Raw genomic sequence first — 21,558 nt, forward strand, 5'->3', positions numbered from 1 at the left:
TCTTGCAGAGGATATTCAACTCCTTTGTGTACACAGAGAAAATATCGAATGGAGAAAGTGAAGTTCAACAGGTGAGTCCGAAAGCTCCTCCCCACCTCCTGCTGCCCGCTGGCAGCATTACAAAGGCAACTTATAAATTACAGTGTATTGGGATTTATTGTGGCCACTTCCCTAGTGTCCAGCACATCAGAAGGCCCATCTCCATTTCTATTCCATTCCGTTTATTGTTGTATGGGCTGATTATGTATATGAGAGTTTTGCATTGCCATGAAAAGGCTTTCCATCTGCTTTGTGTGGGTTCTTCCCTCAGAAACAAAGGAGCAGAGCTGGAGCCCTTGTGTCGCATCTCACGGTAATTGGCTAGTTTTCGTGTTGGAAGTGTCTCTTTTAAAATTGTTTTAATTCAAGGCAGAAAAACTAATACTGTTTATGAATGTGGAAATGGTATCAATTGCTTTGTGTAAATACGGGACAGCTACAGCCTTATGTAGTTGTGGTTGAGGTTTTTTGCCATTTTCTTTGAGTTTTTCTTACGGGAATGCATTTGACCATTTAACTCTTCAATTTAACATTGAGATAATATGTCTCAACACATGGGCTGTTTGCATTTTAATATATGTGTGCATTTGGAAAATTAATTTAGTGTCAGTTGTAAAACGGATCAAATAGATCTCGCTTTCGCCTTTAAGAAATTAAGGTACATTGTTCAGAAGGTACTGTGTGTTCACAACTCCACCTTCGTGCTAAACATGATGAGTTTTGGTAGAAGAGGCGGCCGCTGCCCTGCCTGGGTGCCCGAACAAGGAACCAGCTGGTCCTTCCAGTCGAAGCGTGGACTCAGTTGCACAACCTTCAGCGAGAAACCTGACCTTCCTAGACCCAGCAAGCCAGTTTTAATGTTCGGTAAAAGCCCAGGTGCCTCGGAGGAGCCCTCCTCGGGGAAATAGCCCTCTGGCCGCTCACACGAGTCGCTGTAGCTGGTTTCCAAGAGTGTATCAGTCCATTGCATGCTCCTGTACATTAAAACTGGTCAGGTAATATAAACAAATTAACACTCTAACTTGTGTTTACTGTAAATAGTAAATTTCCCAGATGTTTGTTTCTTTTCCCAAGGGAAGAGTCAAAGCAGAGCTGGATCAAATGGGATTTTGAATCCCTGCATAGTGTATTTAAACTCTGGGAGAGTTTGCATTGGAGAGCAGGGCTCAGCTCTTCTGTTTCGGAAGGAATATGGTGGCTTTTGATGGGATTCTGGTCAATGTAGGAACTAAATTAATTTGCAGGAGATGGGAATAGTTCAGGGAAAGTTCCAACAACACTGGATTTCTGTTAAACAAGAAACAAGTCTTTAGTGTAGAAGCCTCGTCCCATAAGGGCATTAAATTGAAGTGTGTAATTATATTAACAGATAACGTTGGTAAACACAAGAGCATGTGATTAATGATCTCATATTAAATTAGGCTGTTAGATTGCAGTAATGCAAATTTTAAGATGAATCTCCTGTGAGTGCTATCATAAAAATGGCAAGGTTTATATTTAGAAAAAAACCAACAAAGTTCACCTTTGGTACTGCTTGTGTCTGTATTAGGTGTTTGTTTGCTGAGGTACGGCTGGGTGTGGGAAACAACAGAAGAAACCAGAGCAAGGCATTAATCTTGGTAAATTACACTAATTCTGGTATTAACAATTGCTTGACCCTGCAGATAATAGTGTCTCAACCCTCGTAAGAGATGTTATGCTTTACAGGAGGTTTTTCCTGGCGCTGGTTGGTTACAGGGCATCTCGTACAAGTTTTTCCTGAGACTTGATCCTTCTGTGGGAGTCTGACCTACATATTAAACTTGGCAGTAGAAACACATTTCTGATTTTCAGTCATCACAGTTGAGATCATCACCCTCAATACAACAGTAAAAAAATATGGGGAGAGGTAAATAAGCCAGGGGGACATTCTCCTGCAGTTTTGATTCCACTGCCTGTCGTTGTTATGCCACCTTTCCCACTTTGCTTCTCAAGTGAACAGTGCAGAAGACTTTCCATACCCCTAATAATTATCCTTATTCTTTCCTGGGTTTGTTTGGCTTCTGCTTTATTATTTTTTTTTTTCAATTTTTATTGTTAATCAGTCACCAGTAGTATGAATGTCATGACAGGGGGGGCAGCGGATGTGCTGTATTAGAATCCTTAAATTATTTCTTAAATCTCCTCTCTTCCAATAACACCCTTCCCCCTCCCCCCAAATTATTTTTCTATTTTGCCAACCTCTAATTGGAGAGCACAGAATTAAGAAGAGGTTGTATGGAACTGAGCGTAAGGACATCCTGTTCTCTTATTGTAAGTGGTGCCTTTTTTCACCTGGAGGTCCATATGCATATGGATGCGTATTTGAGTAGTTCACTTTGTATCATTGTTATTAATTTATACAATTTTGCTGCGTGTTCCTATTAGAATCGTAGAATGGTTTGGGCTGGAAGGGACCTTAAAGCCCAGCCAGTGGCACCCCCTGCCCTGGGCAGGGACACCTCCCACCAGCCCAGGTTGCTCCAAGCCCCGTCCAACCTGGCCTTGAACCCCTCCAGGGATGGGGCAGCCACAGCTTCTCTGGCCAACCTGGGCCGGGGGCTCACCACCCTCACAGCCAAGAATTTCTTCCTGATATCTCGTCTCAGTCGCCCTTCTTTAAGTCTTTTTTGTTGTTGATGTGTCAGTGAAATATTGTAAATGAAAACTGAATGTCCAAATTCCAATCCCATAGAAGAAATTTGCTGCTTGGAAAGGCATCATGCTGTCGATGGTGCCGGGGGGTTGGTTTATGTGGTGCCCAAGGTCGGATGTGCAGGAGCGGCGATGGTTCAGTGGTGCAGATGGGAGACGTGCCACGCTCAGCGTGATGCTGGAGCCACCGTCCACCCTCGGGAGGCTTCAGCTTCCCTCTGAGCGTGCACAGGTGGGTGCTTGTGTGCAAAGGGACCACAAAAGGGTAATTGTCACCCGAGTTTAAAAGTTTAAATCTGAAACCATCCCAACATCTTAAAGAAGGGTTTGCTGCCTTTGACATCGCGCTGGGGTAACGTTTTGTCTTGAGTGTTTCTGGGTGGTCTGCACACCACGAAAGGGCCATGTGGGCTAGATTATACGTATCAGATGGCTTTTGAAAGCTAAAAGTGTTTTCGGGAAACCAAGAATCTGGATTAAAACTTCTTTGAAGTCTCGACTCTCGATTCTCCACTTAGGAAAAGACGCCGCTTGTTTCCCAGCCACAGATGTACGTATTCACCCTAAGTAGATATAAATAACTGTCTAAACACTGTAGGTAGCGTGATGAATTTGGAGCTGTCAGAGGAGAAAAACGAGGCCCCGGTGAAGCATAATTACTGTGGTTAAAAGCTCAACAATGAAGTGGATAGAAGAATAATTGAGCACTTCTGTTCCATTAATAACCAGGTCTTTTAGCCCTAATGAATCACAAGCAATATAACCGGAGTTTTATGAGTAAGAGCAGTACATCGAACGGGATCGTCTTGAGCAAATGCAAACAAATGTAAGCAAATTAAATCCCCTGTCGCTCATTCCTGATTTTGTCATTCATTAACATTTTCTTAGCAACTGATACCCAAAGGCAATTAATTACAGTTTTATGTCAGCTGGGATTTTGTTCTGGCAGACCACTGGATTGTTGTGGGGGATGTCTTTTTTTTTTTTTTTTTTTTTTTTCCTCCAATATACCAAATTGTGTAAATAATGACTTTCAGTTTGTTGTGAAAGTGAAAAACTGCAGCTGTTGGCCTTCAGGCCCAGCTATTTTAATTCTCTTGGCTTTCTTCATGGCACACGAGGAGTGGTTTACCCTTTGACGTTAAACTGCTTACACTTTTAAGGTCCAGAGTTATAGAATTACTGTTGTACGTAACAGATAAAACCTTCTTTGCTTTGAATAGGTTGTTAAAGATTGGATGGCGATTGCCAAAAATAACCTGGATTCCTTTACTGTAAGGTCTTCAATATCAGAGAACTTGTGTATAATATGAAAATTAAGTGGTGTGAACTAGTGATATAAATAAAGTGGGAAATGATTAGTTTTATTGGGGGGAAATCTAGGTTAGTTGTTTTCAAGGACGTCAGTGTGTGTTCAGCGTCCCGCCAGACATCTGGTTTTACAAGTATGGAGAATGTGAAACTGGGCTTCAAGGAGGAGAGGGGACAGTGACAGAGTCTTGGGCAGGAGCATATTTACCAGCTTCATGCAGAAAAGTCTTGATGCGCTGAACTCTGGCAGAGAAATTGGGAGCACAGCAGCATCGACATCTCTGCAAAGAGAAATTCATAATCACTTCTTCTGTTTCAGTCTGTCCATGCATGCTGGGGAAAGAAGCGGTAGCAAATAAAGTAATTAAATGAATTAGTTCAGATGGTCAACTCTAAATGTGCATGTGTCAGCTGAAAATCACCTTGCTGGAATATTCCTGGGAAATGTTCACTCCTGTTTGAAGGCTGGGAAGGACAGGGACAGAGGGAGGATTTTAATTTAGAATAAGGGAATGCACAAGCAGCGAGACATGCCTTTTGTCATTAATTTTTTCCTTGTTTAATGTATCCTTCTCTCCATGCAGCTCGTAGGTTGAGCACTAAAGGCTGTCATTCCTCTTCCTTCTAGCTCATTCAGAGCATAATTATCAGCCATAAAACCAGCAATAATAACCTGGAAAATCGGTTCCGTATAAATCTGCTAGGAGCTGCTAAGAAATCAAAGTTAGTTAGTTGGGAGGTTCAGGAACAGAACTGTGAGGCAAAACACATTTTTTTTTACAGGTATGCCGTTTTGTTTCTAATAGAACCAGATTACGAGACCTGCTTGACCTCTGTGCTCTTCTGGGTTTGTACAGAAGCAGTGGTTTCTTCAAGACCCAAGCAGGTTAGGAATAAATATAGGAAATAAATATAGGAAATAAATATAGGAAATAAATATAGGAAATAAATACAGGAATCTGTGGACGCACAGTAGCGTTAAGTTGTGATGCAGCGGGAGGAGTGCCTGGTGGCTGTTGAAGAAAGGTACTTTTGTTCCAGGTTCTTCTGGTTCACAGAGGGGATTTAAAAATAAAAATACTAACTAAAGTCTACAGTGTGTAAGCAGCACTTTTCAAGCAGCCTGGTAGTGTTAAACCCCTGCCTGTGAGTCGTTATGGCATCCATGCCTGTCAGCCTCATTGATGCATATTTTATATACAGTCTTGAAAACATTAAAAATACCTTGGCTTTCAAGATACAGCCAGAGATAAAACCTCACCTTGGAGCTCTGCTTTCCCTCAGTGCTCCCTGAAAAGGCAAGACTTCAGAGCCGTGGAGCTTTGAGGGGAACGAAGCTTTAAAAAAAAAAAAAAAAAAAAAAAAAAAAGGCTCGAGGGAACTATGCAAATGAGGAAAATGTCTCTGGGAAAATTAGAGAAACTCACTGATGTTGTGATGAAAGGTTGTCAGTGGAGATGGTGACAACTGAAGTGCATTACCCATGGGTGCTGCGGTAATAGAAACAGGTGGTACCGTCCAACCTGTCTGCAAACTGAAATGCTTTGGCTGCATGCCAACTGCCAAGGGGGAAAAAAAAAAAAAAAGGCAAAAAAAATAAGTCACAGCTAATGGCTGTATTGTTTGGAGCAGGCACTCATTTCTCATTATCTGGTTCCTTAAAATTGAGGAGAAAATACAGAAATCTGAAAAGAGACGAGAGGAAGCCTCCACTCCCCTTTGTTTTTAAAGTGGGGTGAAGAAAGCTTTGAGAATTGACGCGAGGATAGTAGCATTTTATGTCAATCTCAAGGTATCCAGATTTATTTTAGACCCCATTAAAATGGGTGAATTTGAGCATTTCTGTGGGAGCAGGAAACGTCTGTCACACTTGGTACTTACCCAGGGGTATACCCGAGCGTGGGATGTCAGCTCCCTGCCCCTTTTATGTGCCTGACTGGGGATGCAGTTTTCCATTTTGCCTTAAAAATGTTTTAAACGATTATGTTAGGATGGCTTCAGAGTTCAGTGCTCTGTCCTTTCATTATTTGTAGTCTCTCTTTCTGTAGCTTTGAGGGTTTGTAACCAGTGCGGCGTGGGTCTCGCAGCCGTCGGTACGCAATGGCTGCGCAGCTCTGGGCAGGTTAAAAAAAGCAGGGTGTACGTTGGGAAAAATAGTCGTCTTTTGCTTAAAGATTTTATTTTATTATTTAGGAAAAGGAGAAGCTGATTTAAGCCCGCAGCTTTTATTCTGACAGTCTCTAGCGACTGCGTGCATCGCTTCGCAAACCGAATAATGTTTCGGAGCTGATGATGTGAGTGTGCACCCATGCATGGGCACGCAGGGCAGAGACGAGGAGCTCTGAAATATGTATTATTTTTTGCTGTTATTTTAATTGCCGAGAGCTGGAATGCTTGTTCACTGTCATGGATTTTTATGCTCCAGTGAAGCCCAGCTACGGAAGAAAAATTGTGTTAGTTTTGTTAGGCTTCATCTGGATTGTACATCTCGATTTGATGAATTGGAATCGTTTTTTTTTAGTAATTCTTCGGCTGATTGCTGTTACCCGTAGGTTCTTAACGTGGTTTCTTCATTGTCATAAACTTGCAATGGAAAATTGAAAGTGACTTTTTGGAGTTAGCTGGTTTTAAAGTGGTTCTGATTGTCGGGAGCGTTCTCTTGCTATCAAAGGGCAGTATTTTTAGGGTTCTTCAGATTAGACAAACTCAGTTCTTCCAACCGTGCTTGTGTCCGTGGGCAGAAAATAGACGTCTGTGTAGCTCTGGGAGGCTTCAGGTCCCTTGCTGCTGACACGCACTTGACTCTCTGCCCCCGCTGAAGTGTTGGATCCCGTTTAATAAAAGTAATGTAATGACTTTGAGCCGTTCAGAGGATTTTTGATGGGAGATACAGTTTAGGTACTAAACATTTGCTTTTTATCAGGTTCTGAGGTACGGGCTCTTCTGAAAAACAGATTTGTCAGATCTTCAGACTCTGCACAGCAGGGTAAAATTCAAAGGCCGTGGGGTGCTTTTGTCGTTCAACCTGGAAGGTGAAAACTCATCAACACCGAAACCTCATCTTGTACAGCATTCATTTATCAGAGAAAAGCGGCGATTCCAAACGAGAGTCCTTTTGGTCTGATGCTCCGTGGTCGTTTTGTTACAGCTAATGATGGTTGTGTGGTCCTTTTTTTTCAGCGAACTTAAGCTCTCTCGGCTTTTTGTGATTTCAGGTAGGGAAACCAAGAAAGAAGTGTACAGGTTTCCGTAGCGCTTAAGCACAGGTATTTCATTTGCCCAAACCAGGAGAGGAACTTTGTAACCATGAAACTTAAGTGCTTCGACTTAGGAAATTTGGCTTGTGTATGTTTGAGACCCTGCAGAAGAATACGCTTCTCAGGACACGTTTGAGGAGTACAGTGAGACACAAAAAAAGTTTACCAGAAAACAGAAATTACCCAGCAGCTTATTATCTAACAACTGGGAGCGATTTAATAGTGTTGCATGCCTAACATGGAGGAGACCATTAGTAGTCCTCCGGTGCCTTGGCAATAAATCATTCTACAGAACTAATTAGGTATAATTCTGCAAGTCGTTTGTGCAAGGTCCTATTAAAACCTGTGCTCCTAGGAGACCTGTCGTTGAGCTGCAGCATTTGCTGGGAACAATGGAGGCAAAGGCGCTGCTGTTATCGGTGTGGGCCTTGTTATTCGCATAACCAAGTAAATCATGATAAAATGTCCTGTTAATAATAGTTAGGGAAGACATTTGTCGGTCGTGGGGATCTGGAACAACCGACAGCGTTTCTCAGCGCACAAGTGTAGCGGTGCCATTAAATCATCCCCGGGGAGTTTGGAGCGCACAGGGAGCAGCAGAGATGAGTGTTAGGAATTAACGAGCAACTTCAGCTCTGAAAAAAGTTTGCAGAAATGCAAAATGCAATATTTCTCAGTATCCAACACTGCAGTATATTGCTCAGAGATGATTCCCTTTCACTTAGGATGCGTCTGGCGGATGATTAAGAGTAATACACTTAAATGTGAAAAGGACGCTGAATGTGCCAGAGCAAATTTTGTGCGTGCCTGATCCATTTCATTAATTTCTTACTTTAAATGAAAGACCAAGAGCGAAAGTCTCAGTAAATGTTTCTTGTGAAACTTGATGTTTCCCAGTAACTGTGTTTACTGTCACGTTTGCTCAAATAACAGTCACAAGTTTTTCCCTTCCAATTTTCCTCTCCAAAGTCATTAATTAGTCAGGCTCATCGTGAAGTGCCTAATGAGCTAGAGACAAGTGAGCTCTTAGTGGGCAGCAGAGGAGCTTCAATAGGCCTGGGATGTGTCCCTTGGTGACACCGTGTACCATCGGACAGCCTTGGATCTGCCTGGCACGGAGAGAGCCCGGGCACATCCCTGCCTTCAAATCGCACACCAGCCAGCCCCGACGCAGAGCTCAGAAGTATTTGTTTGCAAAAATTTGTTGACTTGTTTTTTCATTTATTTTATTTTTAAGAAACATTTAAAGAGAAGGGCTAAAATACCCAATTTGCTATTTCTGAAGTTAGGCACTCTAATTTTTTTTTTTTTTTTTTTAAAGGCCTGAGAATTGCCGGGAGGGGGATGACAGTCTGTTTGTTTTCGCTTTCTGAAAGGAGAGAAATTCAGTCATCTACGATTACAAGTAATAGTCTAACCTCTAAATTTTGTCCTGATTTATAAAGGGCTGCCTTCATTAGAAGGAACTCCGGCAACAAAAAGCTCGTGGAAGAATTTCACCCGTGGGAGACAGTTGTCATTGTTTTCTTTTTATTATAATGTCCGTTACAGATTATTGTTATTTGAAGTCTGTAGTTAAGCTGTTGTAGCTTACGACTAGCCACAGTGAGCTGCTAGATCGATTTAGAAAATCACTTGGAAAATGCTCAGCCAAAAGCCCCTGATGCCCCCCAGGAAAGCAGCAGAAAACACGAAGTAAAAAAGCAACAACTGGGATGGCTTATTTTGCCCAAATCGCAATGAGGAGGACTATGTGAGAGCAGTTGTGAAATGCTTCTGTGCAGATCCACCTGGCTGAGGAGGCTGCCTGGATCCTGTTCCCTTCAATAATTCACTGCACCGTGATGTGCTCTTGGGTGTTTGCACTGGAACCAGTAAGAGATTTCTCTGTCGGTGAGGTCTTCTGTAATACAGTTACTTGGGCTTTCCTTAAGGGTCCTTTTATAAAGCTTCGTTAAATTGACTTGTGGCCTGTTTATTTTAGTCTCTGTCATGGCTTTGTCAGGCCTTGCAAGAGCATCACGCTGGAGAGCTTCAGTGGTAAGCCAGTAGCAGAGGTACAGTCACATCCAGGTGTCGGGCCTTGATGAAAGGGAACTTGATATAATGGAAATTTCATTTTCATTCTTGCAAAATTGATGTTCAAGTACCCATTGCTTGGTGGTAAATGTATTTTATCTTTCTGTATATGCTCCTTTCTGTGACTGGTATCATTAATTAGGAGACTTCACAGCGCTTCAGCCACCAAAATAGAAGTACAATGAGCAAAGCAGACAACAGTTACCTCTAACACATGCAGTTTTTACTTTCCATTCAAGTTAACAAGGAATGCGGTAATACAGAGAAACTGGCCTATTTTTCATCTTTCTTCTTATTTTTTTTTTTTTTTTTCCAGTTGGCAAAAAAAATTCGTGAGAAGTTTAACCGTTACTTGGATGTTGTGAATCGTAACAAGCAAGTAGTGGAAGCATCATATACTGCTCATCTCACGTCGCCCTTGACTGCAATCCAAGACTGCTGTACAATTCCACCGTCTATGATGGAGTAAGTATTAAAGTACTTATGCTGTCGTTTAGTATGTGAAGAAAAAAGGTGAAAGTTTCTCTTTGTAAAATAACCTGTACTTTCTGCCACTTGGTAACTCTGAAAGAGGGGGGGGAAGGCTACTCCACAGATGCTCCTTATCTTGTCGTCGTATTCACTTACATTTCTACTACACCAATGGTTAATGAGGAGCTTTAAACAAGGTCTGGGACTCAGCTCTGATGGACTGCAAAATGAAAAAAACGGGAAAAAAATTGTTCAACCCTTAATTGCATGGAATAGTCTTCTATACAAAATGAGTCTGTCTATGTCCAAGATAGCATTTTTGCGTTGAGACACTGCTTGCCCTGAATAACTCTTCTGAAGCTGGTCATGGGACTCTTTTTTTTTTTTTTTTTTTCCCCCTTTGAAGTACAGTAACCAAAATCACGAGTTGGTCAGTACATCACATGCTATAAATACTGCATTGCAGTTTAATCAGGTTGACATGCTGCTGTTTGATACACAGAGAGATTTACAGAAATAGAGTACATGGCCTGGGAAGTGAATTTGTTCATTTTTAATTTGTTTTGCTTTTAAAGACAAGAGTTTTGAATAGTCTAAATCCAATCTATTTGTCTTTCATCACGTTGTATTATGCTGCGTATTTGCAGAAACTTCTCTGGGTTTCCTAATTGCAGGAAGGTGTGATAGAAGGTCTGATTTTTCCAATAACAGTGTAATAATTTGTTCTAAACAATCAACATTTTAAACACTTCCATATGTGCTAGAGAAGAACAAGAGTGACTTTCTTGCTGTTTATTATACAATGCAAACCTTGGTTACAGCGTGTATTTTCATTGTTTAGATCTCAGTCTGATTTAAAAACATTTTAGAGAGAGGAAAGTAATTTGGATGATAAATATTAAAAAAGTTTTCTGCAATCTAACTGTAAGACAGCTCTTCTCTTAATGACAGCGTTCATCTCGGCTGAAGTATGGCATTAACCTGTGTTTATATAAGGTTTTAAAATATGGGCCGTGTTGAAATAGGCGGTATGAATCTGCGTCTGGAGAGAAAGGCCACTTGCTTGTTTCGTGCTTATTGTGGTTGGTGTGAAAGTAAGAAATCTCAATAGGGCTAAGCCTCAGGTGGCTCCAAAGAAAGGGGCACCTCACTGTTGGCTTGTGCGTAGATTTAGTGGTCTCAGTGCAGTTCCTACTGGACAAGATGCCGACGTGCAGTGCTGGCACATCTGGTGCTAAATAGCCAGGCTGTTGGCAGCGTTAGTAGAAAGGTCAAGAATTAGTTGAGGATGAAAATCTTTCTGCCCTCTGATCTCTCTGTGCAGGAACCACCAGCCAGCAGTAACGCCTTCCAAGCAAGGGGTGAAGAGAAGGAGGAATGACATTCATAACCCCTTTGTCAGTATTACGTAATTTTTCATAAAAAACTAATGACAGGTCTGCTCTGAGTCTGGAAACTTTCATGAATTTCCTTTCACTTTGTCCTCCAAAATAACTTAGTGTGGAAGTCCTTTAGAAATTTCTTTGCCCGTGGTGGACTTGTGTAAGGATCCTTCGCAGTAAGTGTTTTAATAACAGAACCGGAGGTCACAGCTGGCAAAGCAGAGGTGAATATTCTATTTGCAGAGCTCCTTATTCGGGCTGTACAAGATGATTCTCATTATTTAATTACTTGGCTTGATAAGATTAAATCTGCTTAAGTGGTTAGCAGACCAGTCTATGAGTCTGCAGGACCTTCCAGACAGAGTTTCGGCAAGACATGGTCAGGTATTTCTGGTTGAAGAATGGGGGCTTATCTGACCACTGCTGTCTTTAGGAAATTGTCTGCAAGTCATACAAAGAAAGAATGTAAAAACGTGTTTTTTCTTATGAAACTTAACTTCAGAGTTGTTATTGGTGCCATGCTTTGTTAATTGCCCATTGCCTAAATGCTTCTGCCATCACCTCGGTTGTCGTTTCTCCCCCTTCTGCCCCTCCTGCCTGCTGCTCTTCCGTTCATTTTCCTTCTCTGTGACATCTCCCTTCTGGGATACTCCCTATTTTGGTTAAAAATGTCAGGGGAAAAAGCTAATGTAGATATCCAAGGTGGCATTATTAGGTCTTACGTTTGACACAAGCCTGCTAAAGGGGGAAGTGAAACGGTTCACAGGGGCAGGAGGTGGTTCCTGAAATGCCAGGAGGGCACCTCACACCATGCCCCTGCTCAGCGTCGACAGCTGCCTCAGAACCTGTCCTTGTCTCCCTGCCTCCCCAGGAGAGAGATTCCTTTTTAATAGAAATGCCAAAATGAGATACATTTCATTTCAAGCAGAAGCTCTCCATAAAAATTAAAAGATTCCTTGCTCGTTAGCATCCCCATTTCTCTCCCTTCGTCACTTCTAGGCCTGGTTCAAAGGGAGGAAATGGTGAGCGGGGCGAGTGTCTTTGCAGGCAGATGTATCAGAAACCACCAGTAGCTTTTTTGTTGTTGTCCAGGGAAATAAATAGACTGAGATTTTTGACAGAAAACACTAGAAGTTAAGGTACATATCTTAATGGTCAGATTTTAGGGAACAGGAACACATGTATCAGTGTTTGAATGTGGATTTAGGAATTAGATTTTAAAGCGCAAGACACAGTTATCTCCCACCTGGATACTGTGATCATATTTTGAAGGCTACTGATTTACTTGAACTCTTCCACCTTTACTTTTTTGGACTAATTTGGTCCAGCTATGCACTTGTGAGAAGTTAAGTTAGGCGTGCTTTTGCCGGTGACAGCTTATCCTTGATGCTTAAAAAATGCGTGTTAGCGTTGGGCAGAAGAGTGCTAGACTTAGAGCAACAGCAATTAGAATAGTTCGGTTTAGAGCATTTATTAGCTGCTGCTGTAGGAAAGGTCACGTTGAAAAAGACACAGATTTGTCTGTGGTGTTTGCTGTTTTCAGGAGATACTTTGCTTTAGATTGTACCTTGAAAATGTGCGTGTCCTTGGGGCTATGGTTTTTCTTTCAGGAGGGTTGTGAAATATTTGTGTTCCAACTGCTTAACTCTGAGTATTCTTTTTCTTGGTGCAGGGAGGTGTTTTCGTCATGTGGCCTCTTCACTTGAGTAAACATTAGGTGCAAGAAGAGTGTCAGAAGCACATTATCTTCAGGGTGTATTTTTAAGGTAGATTTGAAGGCTTGTCCCACAATATTTAAGGTTGTTTATCACATGGTGTTTGCCCTCTAGAAGCACAATGACGTTTGTAGATGAGGGCACTTCATGTTGTCAAGCGATTCCTCCATCAGCCTCTGACACCGCGCTCTGTCTTAGTGACATTGCTTTAGGAATGCAGCACGTTTGGGTTTGTTTTGGAAAAATAACGTGGGAAGGTATTTACAGTCTGTGTCAAGTAGAGATGATGAACTGTTGTGTAGAGAGAGGATTTATTTTAAAGGGTTTTTAATGGCTTGGTATCTTTATTTAGTTGATATTTGTGGTTAGCATTAACAAAATTAGCCATGTGGGGCTTCGTATTTGCTTGTATTTATCTTGAAGATCCGAGCATTGGCTTAGAAGACAGTTTGCCGTGTTGCTTGAGATAAACTGTGAGAATACCACACCTGGTGACTATAAAGAAATGATATGAAACAGGACTAACAAAGCACGAACGGGGATAGAAAATGAATTTAGCATTTAAATTACTCATTTAGTTGGGTAGTGAGATATGCCAAGGAAAACAAGATTTATTTTATTGCTATTATGTGGTATTGGCTTTTACAGTGAAGAGCCCAAACTGGGTAAGTTTCCACGTGACTGTGGTTCCAGTCCATGGTGACGAGTTCTGGATTAAAATTAACAGCCTGGCTGTTGCTAGGTTGTACCCAACGTGTACTGGCCTAACTAGTGCGAAGTGCTAGCAATCACGTATTAGTTCTCCCCACCAAGGTAGGTTTGAGCAATGGAACTACCTTGTTTTGGAAAGTGGGGAAAATAAATAAATTAGAATATGCAAAAGCAACTTGACGAGGCCGTGCAGTTGGTGGCTATTGAGCGGTTTTGGCAAAGGGACTCTTCCAAGGGATTTTTTTTAATTCAACAAACGCTTAATCATATGCTTATGCTCATCTGGTTTACCAGAGCATTTAAACATGTGCTTATGTCAATGGAAATTAATCATACACTTAAGTATATATGCAAGCACTGCTAAGTAGAGGTGGAGCGCTAAATTGGAGCAACAGAGCAGGGGGTATGTGTTTTTCTTTAGTTTTTGCTGTTCCTTGCTTCAGATATAGCCGTTTGCATTTTCAGTTCTTACTTAATCAAGGTTTGGGAACGGAGAAAACAAGACGGCAGTGGAGGGAGAGACTCAGAAGTGGATGGTACGAAGACCCAGTATCTGCCCTACCATCTGGGCGATATTTGTGTCCGTAGGGTCAGAGCCTGGAGCCTTGCTCCTTTTCCCAGGGCTGTGCCGCGTGGAGGGAGCGCCCAAAGCAGTTGAGAAGAGGCAGCCCATGGCATCCCTCCAACCAGACAGACAGAGTTAATATGGATAAAGTGCTCCGGGCTCTTAGCGAAACGGATGGGTAAACTGATGGCAGATAAGGAAAATGGATGTCAAGTGACATGCATCTTCTAATCCTTGAAGAAATCCCTGCTGGAAAAATAGAGCTTTGTGTTTCCTCACTAAGAAAGGCTGCTGAAGAAGCCACGAGAAACAGATTTCATGCTGTCTCCAGGTTCTTTACCAGACAGTGTTTTAATTAAAGTATCTTCCTTCTTAAGAGGATAGATACCTTTGTGTACAAGACGGTGTCTCCTGTTTGTCATGTCTGAGATGCTGCGTTCCCGACAAAGCCCTCAGTAGGTTGTTAGGAAGGAAGTCTTGGAGCTGAAACGGCCTGATGGGGTGCAGATGGGGCTGTAGCAGAGTGCCAGCAAGAGGGTGGGGGAAAGTGTTTATTTATCAGAAGTACTGAGCACCTGCAGCTTCCCTGCACCTTCAGTGGGAACTTACGGGATATGTGTCCGTCGTGAAAAGTGTCTAAATAGGGACTTAAGAAATGAGTTTTGGGAAACAGGTTTGGAAGCATTAGGTTTGTGTGGGGTTGTAACTTTGCAGGTCTACGTGATCTGACTTGTGAATGACAACTGAAATAGCTTTCTTCATAAAGGTGGTCTTGGACTGGATGGCAACTTGTAGATCAAGTGGATGTTTTATATTGAATATTTGCAGATGAAAGAAAATCAAAGTCTTTCCACACAAAAAGAAAGAGTAAGTCTGATAATGTGTGTAATATTTAAGTATTCAAAATGCCTTTTTCACGAGAAGCTGTGTTTGATGCTAGCTGGCTCTTGTAGGAGACTTCCAGAAGTAGCTTTATATAGTTCCACTTCTGCTGGGTAAGTTAAAGTTCGGTTACACGATAAGTACACGTGAAGATGCAGTTGCAAGTATGTACTTTACAGAATTGGTGCCACAAAGCACACTCCAGTGGTTTTCTTAGCAAAGCCCTGCATATCTGCAGTAAGATTACCTTCCAGAAAGAAAAAGAAGCTATAACTTCTTATTCAGATGCAGTTGTGAGGAAACACGCAGCTGCCTGTGCAGCTTTTCCAACAAAAAAAGAGATGATGCTTTTAAAGGGAGACAAAAAATCTTCCCTAACCCACTCTTAATCCCCCTCCGCTCCTGCCCAGTTTTAAGACCCATCACGCTCTGCTGTGCTACAGGATTTCATGTACTCGTGTGTCTGGGAGAGAAGGTAGGAAATGGTTTCCTTGAGTTCCCTGGGACTGGGACCTGAGCGGGGAGAGAAGGGCAGAGTCGCAGCGCTGGGAAGCCGCCTGGCATGGTGCCTTGCTGCTGTGAGGGGTGGTGTGGCCGACCATGGTCCCCTGATAACCCTACACCTGCAGATGGGACAGGAATACGCATGTGTGCTGGTGGAAACGTCTCCCTTTCTCTTTGCTTCTACCCTGGAGGACTGATATGTATTTCACTGATAGCTTTTACGGAAAGTTGTCATAGGTCTCCAAAAAACGTACGTTTAGAGGCGCGTTGCCATTCATTAACACTCTTGCTTCTGCTGCTCACATATCATAAAATCACAGAATGGTTTGGGTTTGAAGAGACCTTAAAGCTCATCCAGTGGCACCCCCTGCCCTGGGCAGGGACACCTCCCACCAGCCCAGGTTGCTCCAAGCCCCGTCCAACCTGGCCTTGAACCCCTCCAGGGATGGGGCAGCCACAGCTTCTCTGGGCAACCTGGGCCAGGGGCTCACCACCCTCACAGCCAAGAATTTCTTCCTAATATCTATCTTAATATCTATATAACATATATATCTATATATGTTTCAAGGCAGCTGGATATCTGTTGTTGTTCTTTATTTAACTATGCTGATAAGAGCTTCGGGAATGCATTTATCTAAATTTGTGAAAGGAGATGGAGTGGAGAAATATTTGTTGGTAAAACATACTACTTGGCAGTGTTGCGTTACAAACATTAATAGAGCTGTTTGAATCAGTGAGTTTACAGAGCTATTTTTGAAAATCATTTACTCCCTGACTCTGATACCACCTTCAGAAGTGGTCTGTTGGTTTTTTTTCTTTTTTTAAACAGATGGTTAAATATTTGCTAATGCAGTTCAATTTTATCGCAGCTCTTTCAGTGTTTATCTTTCCTCTCCGAGCAGTTAAGTGGGAGATAACGGGAATCCCATGCAGTTCCTTCAGTTGCCGCAATATCTGAAGAGCTGCACTTCCAAAGGAGAAGTGGGTGGGCCACACTAAATGAAATTTAAGATGTTATTTGCTGTTCTTGCAGGGTATCAGACTACAGTAATGCATGTGGGTTTCTAGAAAATGTAGGGAGTGTGCATAGTGCGAGTCTTGGCGTGACCTTGAGTTGTCCATAAACTGTAGCAGGCATTTAGGAAATTGCCCTCTTGGACTGTTGCTTTTACTTCGTAAATGTGGCCGAGTTCCTCATGAAAAAGTGGTTTTTGGAATAGTTTGTGTTACTGGGTTGCAGTCCTCCTTCCAATAATACACTTTCTTTATGTCTGAGAGCAAGTATACTTTGACAACTTCAAGCAGTAGTTGAAATAATTGGAACAACTTCTGTGCCTTGCCAGAAGAAACTGAACTGAATCCTCAGTAGCTGCTTTTTGGGTTGAATTTATTCATAAAAACATTGTTTTCCAGCGTTCTGTTTAGATGCAGTGGGAACCATATCTTTAAGTATTTATTTAATTATGTAAAGTACGAGTGAAAATCTTGCCTTACAATCAAGAAAGCATGCCTAGTTGTGAATTTCAAAGGAAATGCTGAATTTTCATTGAACTTATGTAATTCCATTTGCATACTAAAATCAACTTTAAATTTGGATGAACGGAAAGGGAGGGAAAGAAATGAGTCTCAAAACAATGAGAACCCCTCAGAAGCCGCTCGAGTGTCGTTTTTATACGCAGCTCCCTCATTTTTCCCTAAACTGAAACTGTACAAAAGAGGTTGATTTACACTGTAAATTCAGGCCGAACGAAATCCAATTGGAGCTCACTTGAGCGCTGTTTTGATGTAAGATTCAAAGCTGCTGCAAATTTATTTTATCTCCTACACTTGCTGATCTCCTGCTTGTAAATCCTGTTGAAGGAGAATAAAAATGAGCGCGGCCTGATGGGAATTTAATGTCTGAAGTTCAAAGCGGTTTGCACATCAGAGCGAACGTCAATCAAATGAACATCTTGCAAGCTGGGCAGGGAGCGCGTTTCTCCATGGGGAAGAGATCAAAGTGGGAGTCGCGGCTCTGTTTGCTCCCTCGGGATGCAGTTTCGATCGGTTGTTCATTAAAGTGAATCCAGAAGGAAGGGCTTTTTAGAGGGAAAGGGGGGATGGGGGGAGTGGGCCTGTCTTGAAACTAAATTTCAGCCAATGCCTTTTCCTCTTGTTTAAGGAAGTACAAAACTTAATTACATCTAAATACAGGTTCTGGTGTGTTTTTCTGGTAAGGATTTTGGAGGACTGTGTCATGGTTTGGGCTGAATTGGCCAATGATGAGACAGATGCTCTCCCAACTGAGCTATTTCGGCCTAAACCACGACGTGTTGGCGGTGGTGTTACCACCTAGAACGTTTGGAGCCTCAACGGAGACCGCCGTCAGCCATCGCTGTTATCGGCCACCTCGTAGTCTTGCTGCTGGCAAAAGGGGGAGGCACCGGTAAAAATTAAGTCGCCTTTGTGCAAGAAAGGGTGGCGATCGATGCACGTCTGCAAATCTTAATTTAGTAAAATAGTAAAATTTTGGGGGTTTTAACTTCTTCCAAAGCAAGGGATGGGAAGATTTGTACAGTTTGAAACTTGTGTTTCGTGGAAGGTATAAATAAGTGGTAGGAAAGGTAAAACTAGTGATTACAGTCAGGAATGTAAATGCCACATGGCAGGGTTGAGACTTTAGTTTTAATTGTTGCTTTAATGGTGAAGTTTGCCAAATAGGCTAATACCATATTCTTAATTGAAACAACTTAGAGGGTCCCAAAAGAAGTACATGGAAAATTCTCCAGTGTCGTTAAAATGATTGCAAATATTGCAATGTAAATTTGTCCGTTTTCTGGTCGTGGTTTTGTGAGGACGTACATTTGCGATAGGAGCTGGTCTCTTCTCGAGGTCCTTGTATCATAGAACCAGACACGCTTTAAAAATGCCCTCCATTGCAAGGTGCAAAAAGTCAGTTTTAAGGCAAACTGCACCCAAAAAGAAATTTGAGGTAGGTATCCCACATAGCTCAGTCTGGAGCAGTCCTTGCTCTAGGATGACAGGTCTGTTGGAGAGCTGGTCTTTAATTTATGGAGTTTAAAGTAGTTGTTGTTCTGCATATTTTTATATCATTTTCCCATTAACTGTATTCTCTTTTTGCTACTTGTGTGCTGTAGCAGGAGAAAGGAGGGGTGGGCTCAGGGGCAGTGATTTCTTGCTTTCCTTTTCCAGCTCTGCTGCAGAGTATTTCAGCATCTATGTCTTCATTTTCCTGATGGGTAACATCATATTTGCTTACCGAGAAAAGCTGAAGGACGTTATTGATCTTTTGCATTAAAGTGCTTTGACACGCTCCAAGAGAAAGTGCAATGTAAATGGGGTGTTTGTAGCCGAAACCCTGATCCCCTCGGCCCGTGGCGATGGGTTTGGGGCTGCAGGAGCGCCCGTGGCGGGGCGGCTGAGGGCGTTAACTTTATTTTTGCCTTCCTAGAAGGCATACAGAATTCATCTGCTTGAACCCCCACATTAATATCTGCCTGAGAGACCTGAAATTCGGTTTGGCAGCTTTGTGCGTTCTGAGAAGTGATGTAGCAATGCACTCAACCTTTTGAATGAAGATACATACAACTGCGCCACTGGGTAATTTAAAGCGAGTAGTAGTGCGAGAACTGCATGTCAGGATGCGCGTGTCACTTTGAGTGAGGGTGAGCGGTGACTTTTGGCATAAAATACAATCGAGAGGAAGATTTCCAGATGATTTTGAATTAAACCCTAGCATTTACTGCTCGTGTTCCGAGACATGAATAATGTTAGTTGCTAACAAGGTACCCTGTTGCCATCACTAATAGATTTTGATGGGAGCACTGGGACAATTAGCTAACATCCTGAAAAGTCATTATCTTTCCCTCAGAGTTTGTTCTTTAATATTCCTCGGAAATATTTCTTTAGCATGGAGATGTTTAATTCGCAATCTCTAGCTCTTCTCCATCTGGTTTTGCCCAAAGATAAACACGCTTTTTATGAAACCCATCCTTTATCAATCTTAATCTTGAGATTCTTTACCCAACAAAAAAATCAACAACATTTTTGCTTGCTTGGTAGAAGCTGTAATTTTTTGAAGTGGTTACGTTTTAATGGGGATAGGAAAAGCCACAGGCTTGATCTGAGAATGATGTTCCTGTGCAATGTCAAGTCTTTTCCTCAGTGGAGGGAGTTTTCAGAGAGCAGGTCGCTAATAATTTCAACAAGCAGCTCCTGTCAGAGTGGATGAGCCCATGCAGAGCTCCACGCCAGCACGGTTTGGCTGCTTTCGGTGTCTGACATAACATCCCTTCTTGATCTTACAGCCTGATGGGTGCAGGGTCCCACAAGGAGGACAGGAAACCTTTCTCTCTGTCTGTCCATCCAGTTCTCTCTTCCGTGAAGAGCAAGGATAATGCAGATCATCAAAACCTCTTTGCCCCATCCGAGTCTTGAATCAAAACACCAGCGCCGATGGAGTGCTGTTGATTACGCTGTTTTGGATAAACTAACAAAAGCCCCAAACATCTGTGTCCAATAAGGAACCCACTGTAGTTTTTGTAGAGCAAGGAGTTTAGCTGCCTGGGCTTGTTCCCGCTGCAGACGGCATTTTTCACTTCGCTCGTCGTTGAGTGGTTTTGATGTGTTGAGCAGCCGCCACAATTAAAGATGTTTCTCCAGTGACAGGCAAGTTTGTAATTGTGTGTCCCTGATGCGAAATCGTGCACTCTCCACGTACATTTTCATCTATATGGTAGAAGGTTTGCAACTTAAAAATATTTTTTTTCCCTAGTATTTATATATATGTATTAATAATATTGATTATTATCAAATTGATAGAGCTATGTTTAAACTACATTTATTCTACATAACTGTAAAGTGTATGGAGGGCAGTGAATTATTTCCAAATATACATGACTCCTTTGTTTTGTTTTGTTTTCTCAAGTCTGTGTTTGAGAAGGGATCAAAGAATGCTGGTGCCTCAGTAGCTCTGACTCCTCCCTGGTAGTTGCATTCATCTCCTTTCAGGCTAACACAGTCGGATGCAGATGCAGGTAGTGTTTATGGGTATAGATTCAACTAATTTTAAGCCGTGCCCCTTTAAGGAGACAATGTTCTCATTGATATTTCTATGTGGCAGTGAAGATATTAAAATTAAGCAGTTGGAAATCAATAATGATCAGGTTTTGTATATTCAAAAATTCAGTTTGATTAGAGCTTCTTCAAGTAGAGCCTCCAGTCCGATGAGCTCTACCCACGGAAAATGAGACTTCTTGTGACTCTACAGGAATCGTAAAATTCAGTCTGATGTTAAGACCAAGGAAATCAACATCTGAGGTTTTGTTATGCGTTTGCATAAAAGACTATTTTACTCATTTGTAATTCAGAAAAATCGTTAAGGAGTTTAATAGTAAGTTCCTGGGAAATGACTTGTATGCTAGAAGGGCAAGTTTCTAAACTTGTGAGAAGGCTGTGCTGTACTCTTCACTCAGAACACAAGTTAAACCTCTGCTTTAAGTGAAAAAGAAAAAAAAAAAAATTCAGCCCAACCTTAACTATGGCTGTACTGGCGTGAATCCTGAACAAAAGGCAAAGCCATGGCCTGGGTACACAACAGCAGAGCTGCTCGCGGTGAGCCCCAGCCTCTTCCCAGGAGCATTTGGCTGGGTTCGTAACGCTAAAATTTTTGAGAGTGGATCCAGTCACATACTGAGATGGTGATCGTAAGCCTACTAACAAATATTTTTCTTTTTCTTAATTTTCGCTTCTAAGTCAAGAGGTTTTTGTAGGTCCCATGAGTAAGGCCCCCATGAACCGAGAGGTGGGGGCTCTCGGCAAATCCTGCATCTGCCTGGCTTGGGGCTGCTGCAGCTGCCTGCTGTAGAATGAAATTGTTTGGAAATGGGCTGAAAGAAAATATATTGGATTAGGAGAGTTTTAGTTTGCTTAAAAAGACTTGCTTCCTGTGGTCATAACTTGAAATTTCC

At 42.1% G+C, this 21,558-nt stretch overlaps 1 protein-coding gene across 1 annotated transcript in view; it reads left to right on the forward strand.

The window, feature by feature from the left end:
• Positions 1–21,558, forward strand: part of CACHD1 (cache domain containing 1) — a 117,296-nt gene that overhangs the window by 43,321 nt on the left and 52,417 nt on the right. The window contains exons 3-4 of the mRNA XM_054212023.1: positions 9–71; positions 9,676–9,824. Of these exons, the coding sequence (XP_054067998.1) occupies positions 9–71; positions 9,676–9,824 (212 nt within the window). The remainder of the gene's footprint in view (positions 1–8; positions 72–9,675; positions 9,825–21,558) is intronic.

The sequence above is a fragment of the Rissa tridactyla genome, chromosome 8 (genome assembly GCF_028500815.1).
Source record: "Rissa tridactyla isolate bRisTri1 chromosome 8, bRisTri1.patW.cur.20221130, whole genome shotgun sequence".
NCBI classification, from domain to species: Eukaryota; Metazoa; Chordata; class Aves; order Charadriiformes; family Laridae; genus Rissa; species Rissa tridactyla.